General features: G+C 39.4%; 1 protein-coding gene across 1 annotated transcript in view; it reads right to left on the bottom strand.

The window, feature by feature from the left end:
- Positions 1-16,540, bottom strand: part of TSPAN7 (tetraspanin 7) — a 343,808-nt gene that overhangs the window by 15,590 nt on the left and 311,678 nt on the right. Inside the window, exons 5-6 of the mRNA XM_070943431.1 lie at positions 10,121-10,276; positions 7,743-7,826 (exon numbers count right to left, since the gene is read on the bottom strand). Coding sequence (XP_070799532.1) covers positions 7,743-7,826; positions 10,121-10,276 — 240 coding nt within the window. The remainder of the gene's footprint in view (positions 1-7,742; positions 7,827-10,120; positions 10,277-16,540) is intronic.

Here is a 16,540-nt window from a genome sequence, read left to right as displayed (position 1 = left end):
AGAAGAGACTCAAGGTCGGGTGCTATATTAAATTTTTTTCAGTCTGTCGAAGAAGGAACTGGAGCTGAACCTGGAGAGGTCCACTGTTTCCTGATTACTTCTAGGAAAAGTGGTGGAGTTGGGATAGAAGTCACAGGTTTAGAAGGTTCTGCAAACAGAGGATCCAAAGACCCAGGAGTCGGAGGAGGAGCATGGTCCAGGACACCGGAACCTAGCTGGCCCATATTAACTGCCTTAAATATTAAAGACTTGAGAAGGGCCTGAGAGAAAACCCCGTGAAGGCCGGTTGGTCAGGCGGAAGGCCTTCATCTTCTGACAAGTCCAGTTCACGAGACTCCACCTCTGCTAAGGATGATGGATGTGAGATGAAGTCGGGGAATCAGGAGCCCCAGCTGAAAGAGAGTCCTCGGGAAAATCCCGTTCAGGGGAAGCAGACACAAAGGACCGCACTGAACCTCCCATGCTGGGAGGCCTGAAACCAGTCGCTAATGATTGTTGGATAGCCACAGAAATCATTTGTTGAAGTTGTTCTGGGTGGACTTGGTAACAAATCTGCTCTTGAGGAGGTCTGGTATCAGGATCAGAAGCAGGAGGCCGAGACGAGATGCTATCAGGAGCCACTGGACCCAATGCAGTGGTCATTGGTGCTGTCGAAGATATTGGACCCCATAACTCCGATGTTGGAATGATGACAGGGCAGTCTCAAAGAGACACCTGATCCAGAGTTTCCGCAGGCACATGATCCACCAGAGGAACTAGATCCCTAGAAGTACCAGACTCCTTGGGCCCAGCCAGAGTCAAATGGGCCGTAGCTTTGTCACAAAGCTTTTTTAAGGCCTTATCCCTGTGCTTCTCATCTTTAGAAGATGTTAGGGCATGTCTGTGAGGCTTATGATGAGGACGTGATGACTGGCCGCTAATAGGTGGCTCTGAGGAAACCTTTCTCGCAGTTGACACATGCACGGGAAAACGTCCATCCGGTGACCCATTGCCTTCAGCCCTGGCCTTCCAGCTATGCTTGAACTTGGCTTTGGGCATCGTGAAAAGGCAAACCAACTATTCCCTGGTTCAGACTAAGGGTCCAATGGGTGCCTCACAGTTACTTTCAAGACTGTTAGAAGAACACTCCTTCAATTACTGTCTGCAACAAGGCATTTTGGCCGCAGGCTGAATAAACCAGAACCTGCTAGCGGCCCCAGAAGACCGCCCTCTGGACAAGCAGGGGATCAAATGTCAGGAAGGCACAGGCAGAAGCCTGGAGGCCCACAGAAATACCTGTAGCGGTCCGGTGTTTAAGGTTGGTGGCAAACAAAATGGCGGCCGGCAAACTTGGATGACAACGGGAGCACGAAGCTCCACCAAATGGCCGCCGTGCTCAGGGCCAATGAAGATCAAAGCAAAATGGTGGCCGGCAAGCGGTTGTATCAGGAGAATGAAGCTCCGCTCGTTGGCCGCCAACTGCTAAAATGGGAGCGCGAAGCTCCTCTGAGAATGCTTGCCACTTTAATTTGAAAAACCTTTCTAGGGCGGCTGTTCCTGTCGTGCGCCACGCATCCGCGGAGGAGAGCATCTACCAAGGCTGTGAAAGGATCGTCTTTAAATCCAGCCGGATAATAAAGAGTCCAGATGGCCGCAGCAGTCTTTAGGCACACGAGTGAATGCTGGCTGACAAAATGTCCGCTCGCCCTGCTCTCCAGGAGCGCGAAGCTCCACAGAAACTCCACCGGTGTTTGGGAGCGCCAAGCTCCACTGTCAATAAAACTTGACCCCCCCTTGGGAGCGCGAAGCTCCTTGGCGCCCTGGAATGATGTTCCTTCAATGGGGCCACTCGATAATAAATTCCTTCTGGGTTGCAATTTTCTAACCTAACGTATTCACAAACCTTCACACTGCTTCTTTAGGGAGTTACTTAGTCACTTATGTGGATTAACAATCTGCTTTCTTTTCTTTAGAAGGCCTATGAAAGTATCACAAACATTAAGAAAATATTTACCTTTGTTTCACTGAATGTCTTAGAAATGCTTATACAGAAATTTTTTAAAAATAGTATTCCTCAAACCAGTAGATAATATTTTGTTATAAAATAGAAAGTGATGAATTATTGAAAATGTTTAATAAAAAGTCACTATTTGAAAATAGGTAAAAATAATAACTGAATGAAATGGAAGATATATGAAGACACTAAGCAATTTCTGAAGGAAATTCTGGGGAACTATGTTTTAAAAAAAACCTTATCATCAATTTATTTTGGACAATATCGAGAACTAAAATTCACATGACTCAAAGTGAAAAAAAAATTAAGGGGCAAATAGATGTGAACAGTTTAATCTAGTAGACAAGGTTTCAGGACAGAAACCAGGAGACTGTAAGTTCTAGTTTTGCCTTAGACCTGAAAACTTGATTACTCTGGGCCAGTCACACTCTCTCAGCCCAACTCATCTCAAAGGTTTGTTATTGTGGGGAAAATAGAAGCGGGAAGAAATATTAGGTATGTTTATTAGATACCTTGTATTATTTATAAAAATCATAGATATGGCATAAAAATATTCAGATCTAAATTTAATTGTATTATTCAAGATTAAAAATGCATTGGAAGTTTTACAGATTGATTAATAAATATTAAACATTTTGCCCTACAAGTATGTCAAATGGGTTATATGCTAAAATTAAATTTAAAAAGTTCAAGTTAAAAGCTGACTTCTCAAGTAACTGATTTAGCCCTCAATTAATTAGCTACCTTAAAAAATGGACATGTGAATTTTTTGTTCTTTATCTGCATGATAATTTTTAAAAGCATGCATGTTAACTGATTAATAATGAAAAATGCTTTCAGAAAGATATAGAGAGGGTATGAATTTAGAAGAGAACTTTGTATAGAAATTCAACTCATACCTATTATATCAATTAGTTAAGAGCAAGCAGATTAAAATTAGAACAAAAATTCTGCCTTCCATCTTTAACAAGGTATATTGTTCAGAGAACACTATCTTTTCTTTAAAAAATCAAATAATTACAATTCTGAAACTCTGACTATTTATAAATGTTAAAAATAAAGAGCTTTCTTTGATCAAGGTGAGCCTGCATGTACTCTGAATAAGGATTGCTGATGAAAGAATAGACATGTTCTTGTGTTATGTTGAACTGAGATAGATTTTTAAATAAAAATAGAGCAAAGAATTGAAGAATTATCATTTTTTTTCTTTTGAAAACTTTTTACCCATTTTACATGTTAAGGGAAAAATGGGAGGGGGAGCAGAACCGGTTCGGTGACATCATATCGTCACCGCTACCAGCTCGGCGGAACCAGGTGGAACCAGGCGGAACCCACCACTGGTGGAGGGTGACATTGTGCGAGTTTTTCTCCCAGCGCCATGTGTAGACTATGAAGTTTCCATGGCAGAGCCCTTCTCGGCAGGTAAACCTGTGACAACCTGATCTGGAAGGTCTCAAGGGTTCTAGAGTTTCCAGGTCCCTCCACCGGCCTGAGCTCCCTGCCTTGCCACATCACAGCAGACTTGGTCCCATGTAGGACCCAAGGCAGATGGGAGAACGAGCGGGCCCACCGTGTTCAGCCAAAGGGTGTGGGCCACCTCAGGGTGGATTGCGAGGCCCGAGCCCTCTCACCCTCCCATCTGCCTCAGGTCCATCATTCAGCCTGCAATCAGACATGCTGCTTCCAGGCCATCAAACAGGGAAAGAAGCAAAGGGGGAGGGAAGCAAACTGGGAAAGGAAGAAAACAGGCGAGGGAAGCAAATGGGCGAGGGAAGCAAATGGGGAAAGGAAGCAAATGGTGAGTGATGCAAATGAGGAGAGAAGCAAATGGTGAGGAAAGCAAACAGGTGAGGGAAGCAAATGGGGAAAGGAAGCAAACAGGGAAGGAAGCAAATGGGGAGAGACAAGGAAATGAGGAGGGAAGCAAATGGTGAGGGAAGCAAACAGGAGAAGAAGAGCTGAGCCACGGGCATGAGGACAAGCATGAAGGCAGGTGAGGGAGGAAAACGGGCGAAGAGCAGTTAGGCCACGCATGTGAGGATGAGCACGAAAGCCAAAGGAGTGGCGGGGCGGGGCCAGCCAGTGGTGGGATTTGCCGGTTCGCCGAACTGCGCAGAATCTTAACAACGGGTTTGCCTGAACCAGTCCGAAACGGCAGCAGCTCACCTCTGGATCAAGGAGCTTGAAAACCTTTTCTATGAGAAATGGCTAGAGTGTTTGGGACTCTAGCTAGTAATAAAAGTGATGGATCAAATAAATGACTAAGGCAGTGATGGCTAACCTTTTTGCCATTGCATGCCAAAAGTGGGGGGAGCACACCCATAATTCAATGCCCCCCATGCCCTGCCCCCCCTGTGCATGTGCGTGCAACCCCCCTCCGCACTCCCCCCGCTTTTGGATGTGATGGCAAAAAGGTTACTGGTAGGCCTGTTTTTCGCTCTCCCAGGGCTCCAAAGGTTTTTTTTGGAGCCTGGGGAGAGTGAAAACAGCCTTCCCCACCCCACCCCACCTCCGGGGGCCCTTCAGATCCGGAAATGGCCCATTTCCCGACTTACAGTGGGCCTGTAAGGCCCTTTTTTTGCTCTCCCCAGGCTCCAGAGGCTTTCTTGGAGCCTGGGGTGGGTGAAAATGGTCTTCCCCATCCCTCCGGAGACTGGAAACAGCCTGTTTCCTGACTTCTGGTGGGCCCGGAAGGCCTGAAAATCAGCTGGCCAGCATGCGCATGCGCGCTGGAGCTGAGCTGGGGCAACGCTTGTGTGACCACAGATATGGCTCTGCATGCCACCTGTGGCATGTGTGCCATAGGTTCACCATCACGGGACTGAGATGTATAAATCATCCATGATATGGGGAAAGTGGACAGGCAGATATTTTTCTCCTATTAACTTTTAGGACTTAGCTGACTTGAATGAGATTAGAATAGAATAGAATAGAAATAGATATTATAAAGTGTATAATAAATCTGGATTTAATACACTCAGATGTGATAATGGTTATTAACATTAAAAGAAGACTGGAGAGATTCAATGTTGCCTACATGTTGGAAGCAGCATTCTTCCAAATACCACTTGCAGGAGAACAACTGGCAGAAGGTATGTTTTTACCTCTTGCATATGACCATAATGGCATTTGTCTGGCTGGTGTGAGAAACAAACTGCTGGGCTGAGAAAGAACTTTGATCTGATCCAATAGGATTGTTCTTATTTTGTATAATTCTAGTATTTTAATAGTAGTGTAGAATACCTTAGTTGAAACCAAACATATTTAATATATCCTAGCCTGCTATTGAGACTTAATGGGTAAAGGATGGTTTTCATAATACTGAACTCTAATCAAGCATAATCATAAATGTTTAGAAAACAATTTCTGATGGGACCACTTCTCTGATACAACAATAACATTTCTTTTATGGCAGAAACTGCTAATCAAAAGTTATATTCAGCTCTTTTTAGCTTAAAACGTTAGAAACTGCATTATGGAAATATATGTTATAAGAGATATCAAATGTCATGTATGGAGCTAGATAGATTTTCCACCTTAATCATGCCACAATCATAAATTCCAATTCATCTGTCTGATTACTTGGTGCCTAATAACTATTTAAAACATAGCATCAGATCAGTGTATCTGCCATTCTTCAGGGGAATGGTTTTTTTTAATTACTTCTTTCCTTATTACTTTCTTTCTTCTGTATATCCTGTATCCTGCAATATATTGATTTATAACTTCTAACCTGGTGCCTAAGCGCCCAGCATTTTCATACCTTTTGGGAATGCAAAGGGAGGGGGGCATGTGGATTTCATCGCTCAAGAGCTGGTGGAAAATGACCCTGGGAAAGTTCCCTTATTATTTTCTCAGAGCGGCCAGTACAATAACATCTTTGTACCTGTGGATTGGCTGAATCCACATTGGACTGTTGGGAGGGGTTTCTAATTCCTTTATTCTAACTGTATGGCCTGAGGGCCCTCAGAGCCTGCTTTCTTTTCACCCTGCTATCACCTCTATTCAATAAAATATTTTGAAATGCCAAGTTTCATGAGTCTTTACTTTCTTGAATAAGGGGGAAAGGCCGGACCTTACAGAAAGCAGGCTCTGCAAACGTGGTTAACCTGGAAAGAAAAATTTTTTACTTTACCGAGGAGACCCTGCAAACCATGTCTGAACAGAGCAACGAACAAGGAGAGGCTGAATGCTGGAAGGAGACCTCCACAACCACCCAGCTGGATGCCAGTCCCATATGCCCCATTGAAGACATCGAAGCTGTCTTGGAAAGCTCCACAAAACCCCGCTGGTAGATCAGTGTGGGGAAGAAGGACAGCTGGGATGGAAGAACCAAGGGGGTTACACTCACCCACAGTAGACAAAAACGAGGGTGGAAGATGGAGTTGGAGGCCCTCTCTGACCAGGAAGAGCTCATAGAGGAACCACTGGGGGATGACTGACTCAATGGCACATCACTTGGCTGATGATTGAGGCTCTAGGGCATCTAAAGGTCTGAAGGGAGCTGGACTGGCAGCAGAGGAGGGCAGAAGCCACACCAGCCACTGAGGAAGCCAGAGCCATCACCCCGGATCCTGCAGCAGCCGACCAAACTGACACCAATGTCGCTGGAGCAGCAGCTGAGCAGGGAAACCCTCCCTTCGCGGCTCCAGCCCAAGTGAATGTCCCTGGCCAACTCAGGGGGCACACAGTTGGAGAGGAAGACCCCCTCTTGGGTGTGAAGTTCAATGGAGATCCCCAGAAACTGGGCTTTTTCCTAGCCCAAGTCCTCACATATATGCAGGAATACGACAAAAATTTCCCAACCCAGGAGGTGCGAGTTTGAGTCGTCACCCTGACCTTAGAGGGGCCAGCTGCTCGATGGATAGTGACACTCCATAATGCCAATGCCATTGAGCTGCAAAACTTCGACCACTTCATGGTGGCCCTGCGACGGCATTTTGAGGACTCATTAGCTGACTGCAAAGCCCGCGATCGCATCAGAGTTGTGAAACAGGATTGCTGGCCAGTAGCTGAATACACAGAAGAATTCCGCAACCTAGCCTGCCATGTAGACTGGCCACAAGACATCCTGGTGAGCTGGTTTTAGGACAGGCTGAACGATGACCTATACATCGCTTGCTTAGTCCGGGGTGCCCCTAGCTGCTTGCATGAATGGTACCTAATGATGGAGGAAGCCGAGATTGACATGACCCAAAACCAATACCAGGCAGGTAGAATTTGGAGAAGATCCCCACCTCAGGGGAAGAGGGAACCATTCAAGCCACAAACCGCCATAGTGCCAAGACCATCAGGCTGTTGATATTTCTGATAAAAAGAAATATTTTTTGATGGTCTTAGCTATAACCCCCTAAATGGGACAAATTAAGCATATGCTTTCAACTTTCTTTTCTAAAACATGATGAGATTCAAATTTTGATATTTCTTTTAAACAAAGGCAAATCTAAGTTATGAAATTCCGCATGCAAACTATGAATCAACTATTTGTCATGTGGGCTGTTTATGCTCCATTTAAGCTACTTTTATTAGGTTAACCTTTATTTGACCCAATGGAAGAATCTTTTCCCCCCTTGAGGCTGCCATTAGGGCTGTAACTGATACTCTCTAGGCGAAACTGCATTTAAGTTAGAAAAAGAAAAATAAATGAACAGATGACCTAAGAATTAATGAACAGTTTGAGGCCTGTACCTCTCCATAATCCCGCCCTGAAGCTGGGCCAAACACACCTCAAAGCAATAAAATGGTATACCTGTGAGAATGCAATTCCAAAAGCCACTCCGGCTATGATTCCCATATTGGTCTCCATAAAACTGGTCACCAAATCATAACAGCCCTAAAGAAAACAAAGAACATTTAATCACTCTTCAAAATTATATCCTCTTGTCCATGTTTAATGCTCATTTGAAAAATAGTTATTCAATTCAATATACAAATGACACACCATTTACCAGTAACCAAATCGGCAAGGTATATATCAGCATAACATTTTTTATTCATAACTCATAAATTGTACATTTTAAAGTAAGATTAAAACCAAAAAACATTAAGGAACATTTAGAAAAAGTTGTTTCCTTAATTATTCAACCTTGTAGAGAAATATACAGTATCAATATAGCTAAATAATTATATTCATTTATAATCTTCCCATACTCTAGAGATACAACTTTTCTGAAATTCATCACAATCAAATATGATTTAAAATACTTCTTTAATTATTCTGACCTCACTGCATATTCTCACAATTGTTGAAAAATTATCAGCAAAATTACCTGATAAAATATCCCTTCTATTAACATTTTCTAATTAATGTACTCACACCTTATTTCATGCTATATGACTATTATCTTATTAATATTTTAGTAGAAAAGAAATCAGCTTCATCAAAGTATATTTCTGAAATGTGCTGAAGATGAAAACCATTACATTGGTAATACTTAAACTGTTTGGTAAGTAAATGAAGCACACACTCAATCAGATTACTCAGACCTGGTGCCCTCCAAAATATCTTGTAATTTAAACCAATTGGCTTCTTGGTAACCAATCCAAGAATTCTGAGTGTGAGCCAACCTCACTGGACATGAAATTAGTCTAATTTATAATAGCATATATCTGTTGCAGTATGCTATATATTGGGCTGCTTTTCAAGATGATGTGGATGCTGGATGATAGATACTGACATGAGAAAATCACATATTTTGTCTCGTATTGCTTCCTTTTTGATTTTTGGTGCAATTTGAAGTACTGGTTTTAAATGGGTTGGCACTAGAGTACTTGCACGATTATTTTTTCCTGTAAAATTTTGTGACAGTCACTTCTGCAAAGTGAGGAGAATGGAGGCTCGCTCTGCTGTGTGGGTGTGGGGGTGCCCCTATCCTGGAATTTGATTTCCTCCTATCATTATACTGAAATGATAGAACATGATTAAAATTTATACTGTATCTAATGCATCAACATTCAATGCTCTTTTATGAAAGCTTTGTAGAATTCAATAGTCTATTCTTTCTGAGTTGATTTGCTCCCTCTTCTGTAAACCTTATCACTGAAGAAAATATATTTTTGTGAAACAAAGTCTATTTGGCTTCATATATTGTATGTGCCATGAAACAAAGGTTTCTAATATTTAATCATTCCATTTATTTTCATACACTATATTGATACACTATATTGACACATTGATACACTATACGTTGCATCAATGTTTACAAACATTGATTCATGGCAATTTTTGCTGTGTTCTTCCTGCAACCTGAATTCTATAAAGCTATAAAATATACAGTAATAAAACATATCTAATAAAGGATAGGCTTTGATCACTTATTCTGTTTTCTACATTTATGTAGATTGTTAGCACATAACATGTGAAACAGGTCCCAAATGATGAATTTAAAAAAGGAGGCAGAAACTAATAAAAGGCAGCTATGTAATAAAAACTGTCATAAATAGATTCAAGTAGACTTGCCATTTGCACTGAACAGCTGCTAATAGAATTTGAATCTATTTGTTGAATTCTTTGCTTTAAGCAATAATTATTATGGGGATGTTTGTAGTCATAATAGGAGTGGTGTGGTGGTCTAGTGGTGAAGATGCTCGCCTCCCATTTGGAAGGTTAAGAGTTCAATCCAAGATAGTGGCAAATGTTTCTCTCAGGGTGCAAAAAAAAAAAAACACAACCTGCTGCAAACTCTGTGTAGTGTCAGGAAGGGCATCTGCGAGTAAGCACTCAGCTCCATCCGGTGTCCCCAACTCTATGCCAAATTAAGGGATTACAGGGTTGCAAAAAGGAAGGTTTATTTTTAAAGTTTATAGTCATAACAGATATGGGAAGTTAGTTCAGAAATCGCTGAGAAAGTTTATTAATGAGGTTATGTGGAAAACATATTTTTCCTGTTAATACCTCAAAAACATCATGACCAGGATAAGAGCATTAGCAATCCATCAGAAACATGTTTCAGTACATTTATTTAATTTATTTATTTGATTTACTTTTGATATTATTCAATAATCAATAACCAAAGACAGGGTGATAAAATAGTGGGCATAATAGAGAGATAGAGAAATACATGTATGTATGTATGTATGCATGCATGCATTAAATATTTTATTTTGAAAGCCTGAAATGAACCATACCTTCTGGTTTATTTTAGTAGGAGCAATAGTCATGTTATGCAGGTCCATAGAATTACAGTCACTTGCGTTCATACAACAACTTGGGGGAATTCCATGTTCACTAAAATAAGGGCTAGTATTCCAGTTGGTGTAGTTCTGGACACCACAACAACTCAGCTAATAAGAATAAAAAAAGGAAGGAAAAATTGTTACAAAACTGGGAAATATTTTATGCATTTGATTTCAAAATATTCCAAACAAATAAAGAGAAAAGAAATCTTTCTGAAAACATAGTCAAGGGATTACTATTATAGTAAGAGCCACAGTGTCACAGTGGTTAGAATGCAGTACTGCAGGCTATTTCTGCTGACTGCTGGCTGACTGCAATTTGGCAGTTTGAATCTCGCTAGGCTCAAGGTTGACTCAACCTTCCATCCTTCTGAGGTCGATAAAATGAGGACCCAGATTGTTGGGGGCAATATGCTGACTCTGTAAACTGCTTAGAAACGGCTGAAAAGCACTGTGAAACGATATATAAGTCTAAATGCTATTGCTATTATATTATCATAAGTGATCATAATTTGTCATAATGATGACCAAAAGGCACCATTCTTGTCTAGAGAAATTTACAATCTAAAGTTCAAATGCAGATAAAAACTGAGAAATGAATGAAATTTGCAAAGTTTTATCTTTGCAAAAGTAATTTCATGATTACCTTCCTATATTTTCACCAAAGAATAATATAAAAGTGTATTTTTACTCCAAGGCTGTAGAATTCTAAGTGCCTGAAAACAATGAAATTCACAGATAGTTGGACAGGAAACAGTTCTCAAACACAAAATAAACTCTGTATTGTAGGAGAGTATAATCAGATCACTGGGCTCTCTATTCCAATATTACCAGCTGTAATTGACAGTAGCTGCCCTGAACAGCTGCAATTGAACCTGGGACTTTCTGAATGTAAATTATTTGGGTAAAATATCAGGAACTAGAAAAATGACTAGATAAGTATGGTTGATGCTACTGAATCCATAAAAAACACTGCCAACACCTACACTTTTTTTATTAATATAAATAGAAAGAACAACATGTTCAAAATTCATATGGACAGTGTGTTGTCAGCTTACAATTCTTTTGAGTAATATTCATCGTAGTAATAATAATAGTGTTCTCTAAATGTAATCTCATAACAATGTTTTTCCCTCATAATATTAATACATAAAAAAGAAAGAACAATTACTTATACTTAATCCAGGAGATAAGAAAGCAAAAGAAACAATAAATATACTACGAGAGCAATTTAATATGTTAATGGCTGATAAACCAGGCAGGTGGTTGGCCTATGTGTTGAGGAAAAAAACAGAAATCACGAGTTATTGGTAAGATAGAATACAGAGGTAAGGAAATTTACCAACAGAATATGATCAAAAAGGCTTTTTTAGAATTTTATACAAAGTTATATGCTAGTGATTCAATACAAGGCATAGATATAGATAGATACTTAAAGGAAGAGAATATTCCTGAATTAACGTTAGAGCAGAGGGAAGGATTGAATCGGCCAATAACTTCTGAGGAGATTATTGCAGCAATTAAGCAGTTAAAAATAGGGAAAGCTCCGGGAACAGATGGATTAACAGCTGTTTATTACAAGAATTTACAGTTTGAAATGGTAGAACTGCTTTGAGCATTATTTTGTAAAATTCAATTAGGGGGAGGAGTTCCACCCTCTTAGAGAACAGCCTTTGTTTCACTGATCCCGAAGGAAGATCAAAACTGTACCAAACCTGAAAATTTTAGGCCAATATCACTTTTGAACACTGACTATAAAGTTTTTGCCAAGATATTAGCGAATAGATTAATGCCAGTTATGCAACAAACAATTCATAATGATCAATCAGGTTTTATAAAAGGGAGGCAAATGAAATATAATGTTAGACAAATTGTAAACTTATTGGAATATTTGGAAAAAAAACAACCAGGTCTCTGCAGCGTTTATATTTTTGGATGCAGAGAAAGCATTTGATCGATTGAATTGGCAATTTTTGTTTAAGATAATAGAGAAAATGCACTTTGGAGAGTATTTTATACAATCAATTAGAGCAATATATCAGGAACAAACAGCATAAATAATAGTTAATGGAGGCTTAACAGATGTTTTTAAAATTGAGAAAGATACAAGGCAGGGCTTTCCTTTGTCTCCATTGTTGTTTATTTTAACTTTAGAAGTTTTGTTGAATAAGATATGTGACTCTGATAAAATAAAAGGAATTGTAATTAGACAGCAGGATTATATATTAAGAGCGTTTGCAGATGACCTGGTTGTTACTTTATCTCACCCTATAGAAGCGGCTCCACATATGTTGGACATAATAGGTCAATATGGTAAGGTATTTGGATTTAAAGTAAATCAACACAAGACAAAGATGATAACTAAAAATATGTCCATATCTCAAAGAGAAGATTTAGGGAGAAAAACGGGGTTTGAAATAGTTAAAAAGGTTAAGTATTTAGGAGTATATATTGCAGCCTCAATTGCGAAATTATTTAAAAACAATTATGAAGTTCTTTGGCAAAAAGTGCAAAAAGAAATGGAAAATTGGAAAAAGCTACAACTATCTTTACTGGGAAGGATAGCAGTAATAAAAATGAATGTATTACCTAGGTTCTTATTTTTGTTTCAAATGATACCAGTGCTTAAGAAAGATGGAAACTTGAGGGAATGGCAGAAAGGAGTTAATACCTTTATTTGGGATGGGAAGAAACCAAGAGTGAAACTGAAAATTATACAGGATGTACATGAGAGAGGAGGTCTTAAAATGCCTAATTTAAGATTGTACTATGAAGCAGCTGTTTTATCCCAAATTAGCGATTGGTTTTGTTATGGAATGAAAGGACCAAGCAACATTCCTAGGTCAGCCAGAGACAGTTTTATTGCGCAAGGTTCATAGCCAGTTTTTTACCTGAAGCTTTGAACAAGGGAAGAACCCTGATACAACTGGTTTTATACATTTCTAAGACAAAGGATTCAGTGAGATCATACATTTTCCATATATGGTTAACATGAGATCATACATCCGATTTTCCCTATATGGTTACATACATTGGATAATGTGTTCATCTAATTACTTAAACCATTAATTTTAGTTTATAAAATTATCTTAGCCACACAACTTTTCTTAAGTGCTTGTAGTTGTTAATGGGAGAGTTACTACTGTCCTTGAGTAAGTTTATTGGATTAAGTAACTCTTTGTAACATATAGGTCTTTGTGTCATTCACAGTGAGGTCACTCAGATGTTTTCCATATGGCAGTCCTTTCGTGACATCTAGGTCTCAGAAGATATATTACCACTTAATGAGGTTTAACTGTTTGTTAATGTAATTTCCAACAAGCACTTTCCTCTCTTATAATAATGTGAATAGAGAGGTTCTCTCAGAATTCATGTATCTAAGCACGTCTTCCCCTTATAATAATGTGAATAGACAGGGTCCCCCAGAGCCCATATATCTGACTCTGTATGATTCCTATTTTATTCACATTATTTCTTATTTGCTATAATTCCTACTTTATTCACATCAGTTTAATTTAACTGAAGAGAGAATGTTAAATATAGAGGGTTATGATTTGTTATATGGATGGCATGCTTATCTGTTATATGAAAAAAAAATGGATAAAGTGTTTAAGGGTCATATATTTAGAAATGCATTGTTGAGGGTTTGGAAAAAGTATCAATATAAGTTAAACTATAAGATACCCATATGGGCAAATCCTAGACATGCAATAGAAAATATAAGTATAGAACAAAAAACAGAGGTGATTACTTATAAAGAGCTTCTTTTTATGGAAAGGGGTAAGCTGCAACTGAAATCTTTAGATGTATTAAAAGAAGAAGGGATAATTTATACTTGGTTTCAGTATGGTCAACTTCAAGCTAGATGGAGGGAAGATCAGAAAATTGGTGTCATGCAAAATGAGGAAAACTTGGTAAAACAGATTAGAGATGAAAGTCAAATGCATATTAAAAGCTTGTATAATGCATTATTGGAAATAGATTCAGAAACGGAATTGGTTAAGGATTGTATGATAAAATGGGCACAAAACTTTCAGGAACCAGTGATGATGGACACATGGGAAAAGATTTGGGTTAGAAATGTTAAATTTACGCAAGCACAAAATTTGAGAGAGAATTTTTATAAAATGTTTTATAGATGGCATTTAGATCCTAAAAAATTATCATGTATGTACCCGAATTTGCAAGCTAAATGTTGGAGATGTGAATGTGATGATGCAACTTATTATCATATATGGTGGACTTGTAAGAAAATCAAGGCATTTTGGATAAAAATTTGGTGGGTGATGCAGAACATTCTGAAAAAAAGATTGAAATTTACTCCTCAATTGTTTTTACTGGGTATAACGACGGATTGTACAGTATTAGAGACTAATTTTTTTTTTTTAATTTGATTTATATGCCACCCTTCTCCGAAGACTCAGGGCGGCTTACAATGTGCTCAGCAATAGCCTTCATCCTTTTTGTATATTTATACAAAGTCAGCTTATTGCCCCCACAACTGGGTCCTCAATTTACCTACCTTAGAAAGGATGGAAGGCTGAGTCAATCTTGAGCCTTGGCGAGATTCGAACCCTGCAGTAATTGCAGGCAGCTGGTCTTAATAACCAGCTTAATAACAGGGTGCCTTAAACCCCTGTACTACCAAGGCTCTAAATTGATCTTGAACTTAGTATCAGCAGCCAAGCTGTTGGTAGCGCAATATTTGAAGAAGGATTCTTTGCCTACTATTGAAGAGTGGATATTGAAAGTAATGAATTTAGCAGAAATGGCGAAAATCTCAGCATATTTGAAGGACTATACACAAGAAAGATACGTATCGGAATGGAGAAGATGGATTGATTACATTCAAAATAAGTATCAGATAAGAAAATATCAAATAGCTTATGAATGAATGTTAAGTATTAGACGTATTATGTTATCTATGGTGGAGTTAAGGTTTCAGGGGGGGATTTAGTAGTCTAAGGATAGATAGGTTAATTTAGTTTATGATTGTTAATTGAAATACCTTGTATTTTGCTCTGGGAAGTCAGGGGGGGGTGGGATGAGGGGAGGGAAGGGGGGGGAATCTTTTTCTTTTCTGTAAAACGTTTCAATAAAAAAATATTAATACAGTTACAGTTACAGTAATCAACCCTAATAATAAAATTAATCTTTCTCGTGTAGTTTTATTTTCATTTCATTTTCATTTCATTTTATTAAATTTGTATACCGCCCTACTCCCGAAGGACTCAGGGCGGTGAACAGCCATAAAATAAAACATATAAATACAAAATTTAAAATAGAGATAAAACAAATTAAATAAATTTGGCTGAACCGTTTTAAAACCCCAATAATTTAAAACCAAATTTAAAATTCCCATTTAAAAGAGGAAAAGTTTAGGTCAGGCTGGCTTGCTGGAATAGGAACGTCTTAAGCGTGCGACGGAAGGTACGCAGATCCGGAATCCTCCGTATCTCGGGGGGGAGCTTGTTCCAGATAGTAGGTGCCCCCACAGAGAAGGCTCTCCCCCTGGGGGCCGCCAGTCGACATTGTTTGGCCGACGGCACCCGGAGGAGCCCCTCTCTATGGGAGCGTACTGGTCAGTGGGAGGCTATTGGTGGTAGCAGGCGGTCCCGTAAATAACCAGGTCCTAAGCCATGGAGCGCTCTAAAGGTGATGACCAAAACCTTGAAGCGCACTCGGAAGACCACCGGGAGCCAGTGCAGCTCGCGCAGGAGAGGCGTTACATGGGAGCGCCACGTCACTCCCATCACCACCCGCGTGGCCGCACTCTGCGCCAGTTGGAGCCTCCGAGTGCTCCTCAAGGGGAGCCCCATGTAGAGAGCGTTACAATAGAAGTTAGAAGTTCTAACTCCTGTTTCTCTTATTTAACCATTGATAAAACAGATCCCATACCTTGAAATATTCAGTGTCTTCCTTTTCTTTAATTTCAAATGTTAGTTTATTCATTTCTGCACATTCTAAAATTTTTGTTATTATCTTTTCTTCTGTGGTGATCTCCTCACTCTTCCAATGTTGTGCGAGCACAATTCTGGCCGCTGTTAACACGTGTATTATTAAATATGCATTCCTTTTACTGTATTTGTCTGGTATGATGCCCAACAGAAATATTTCCGGTTTTAAATATATATGTTCCTTTATCATTTTTTCGAGCCAGGTGTGTATTTTGGTCCAGTATTTTTTTGCTTTTGGACATGTCCACCACATGTGGTAATACGAGCCCGGGGTTTGATTGCACTTCCAACACTTGGTAGACATATTGGCTTGGTTAGTTTTGCTGGGGAGAAGTGCCATCTATAAAACATTTTGTCTAAGTTTTCTTTCTATGCAGTGGACGTTGTCAATTTATAGTTTCTGTCCCACAACTTT

The sequence above is a fragment of the Pituophis catenifer genome, unplaced genomic scaffold (genome assembly GCF_029215685.1).
Source record: "Pituophis catenifer annectens isolate HBS135680 unplaced genomic scaffold, rPitCat1.0.hap2 SCAF_4, whole genome shotgun sequence".
Classification (NCBI taxonomy): domain Eukaryota; kingdom Metazoa; phylum Chordata; class Lepidosauria; order Squamata; family Colubridae; genus Pituophis; species Pituophis catenifer.
The sequence above is the reverse complement of the archived record's forward strand: the minus strand, read 5'-3'. Positions and strand labels throughout refer to the sequence as shown.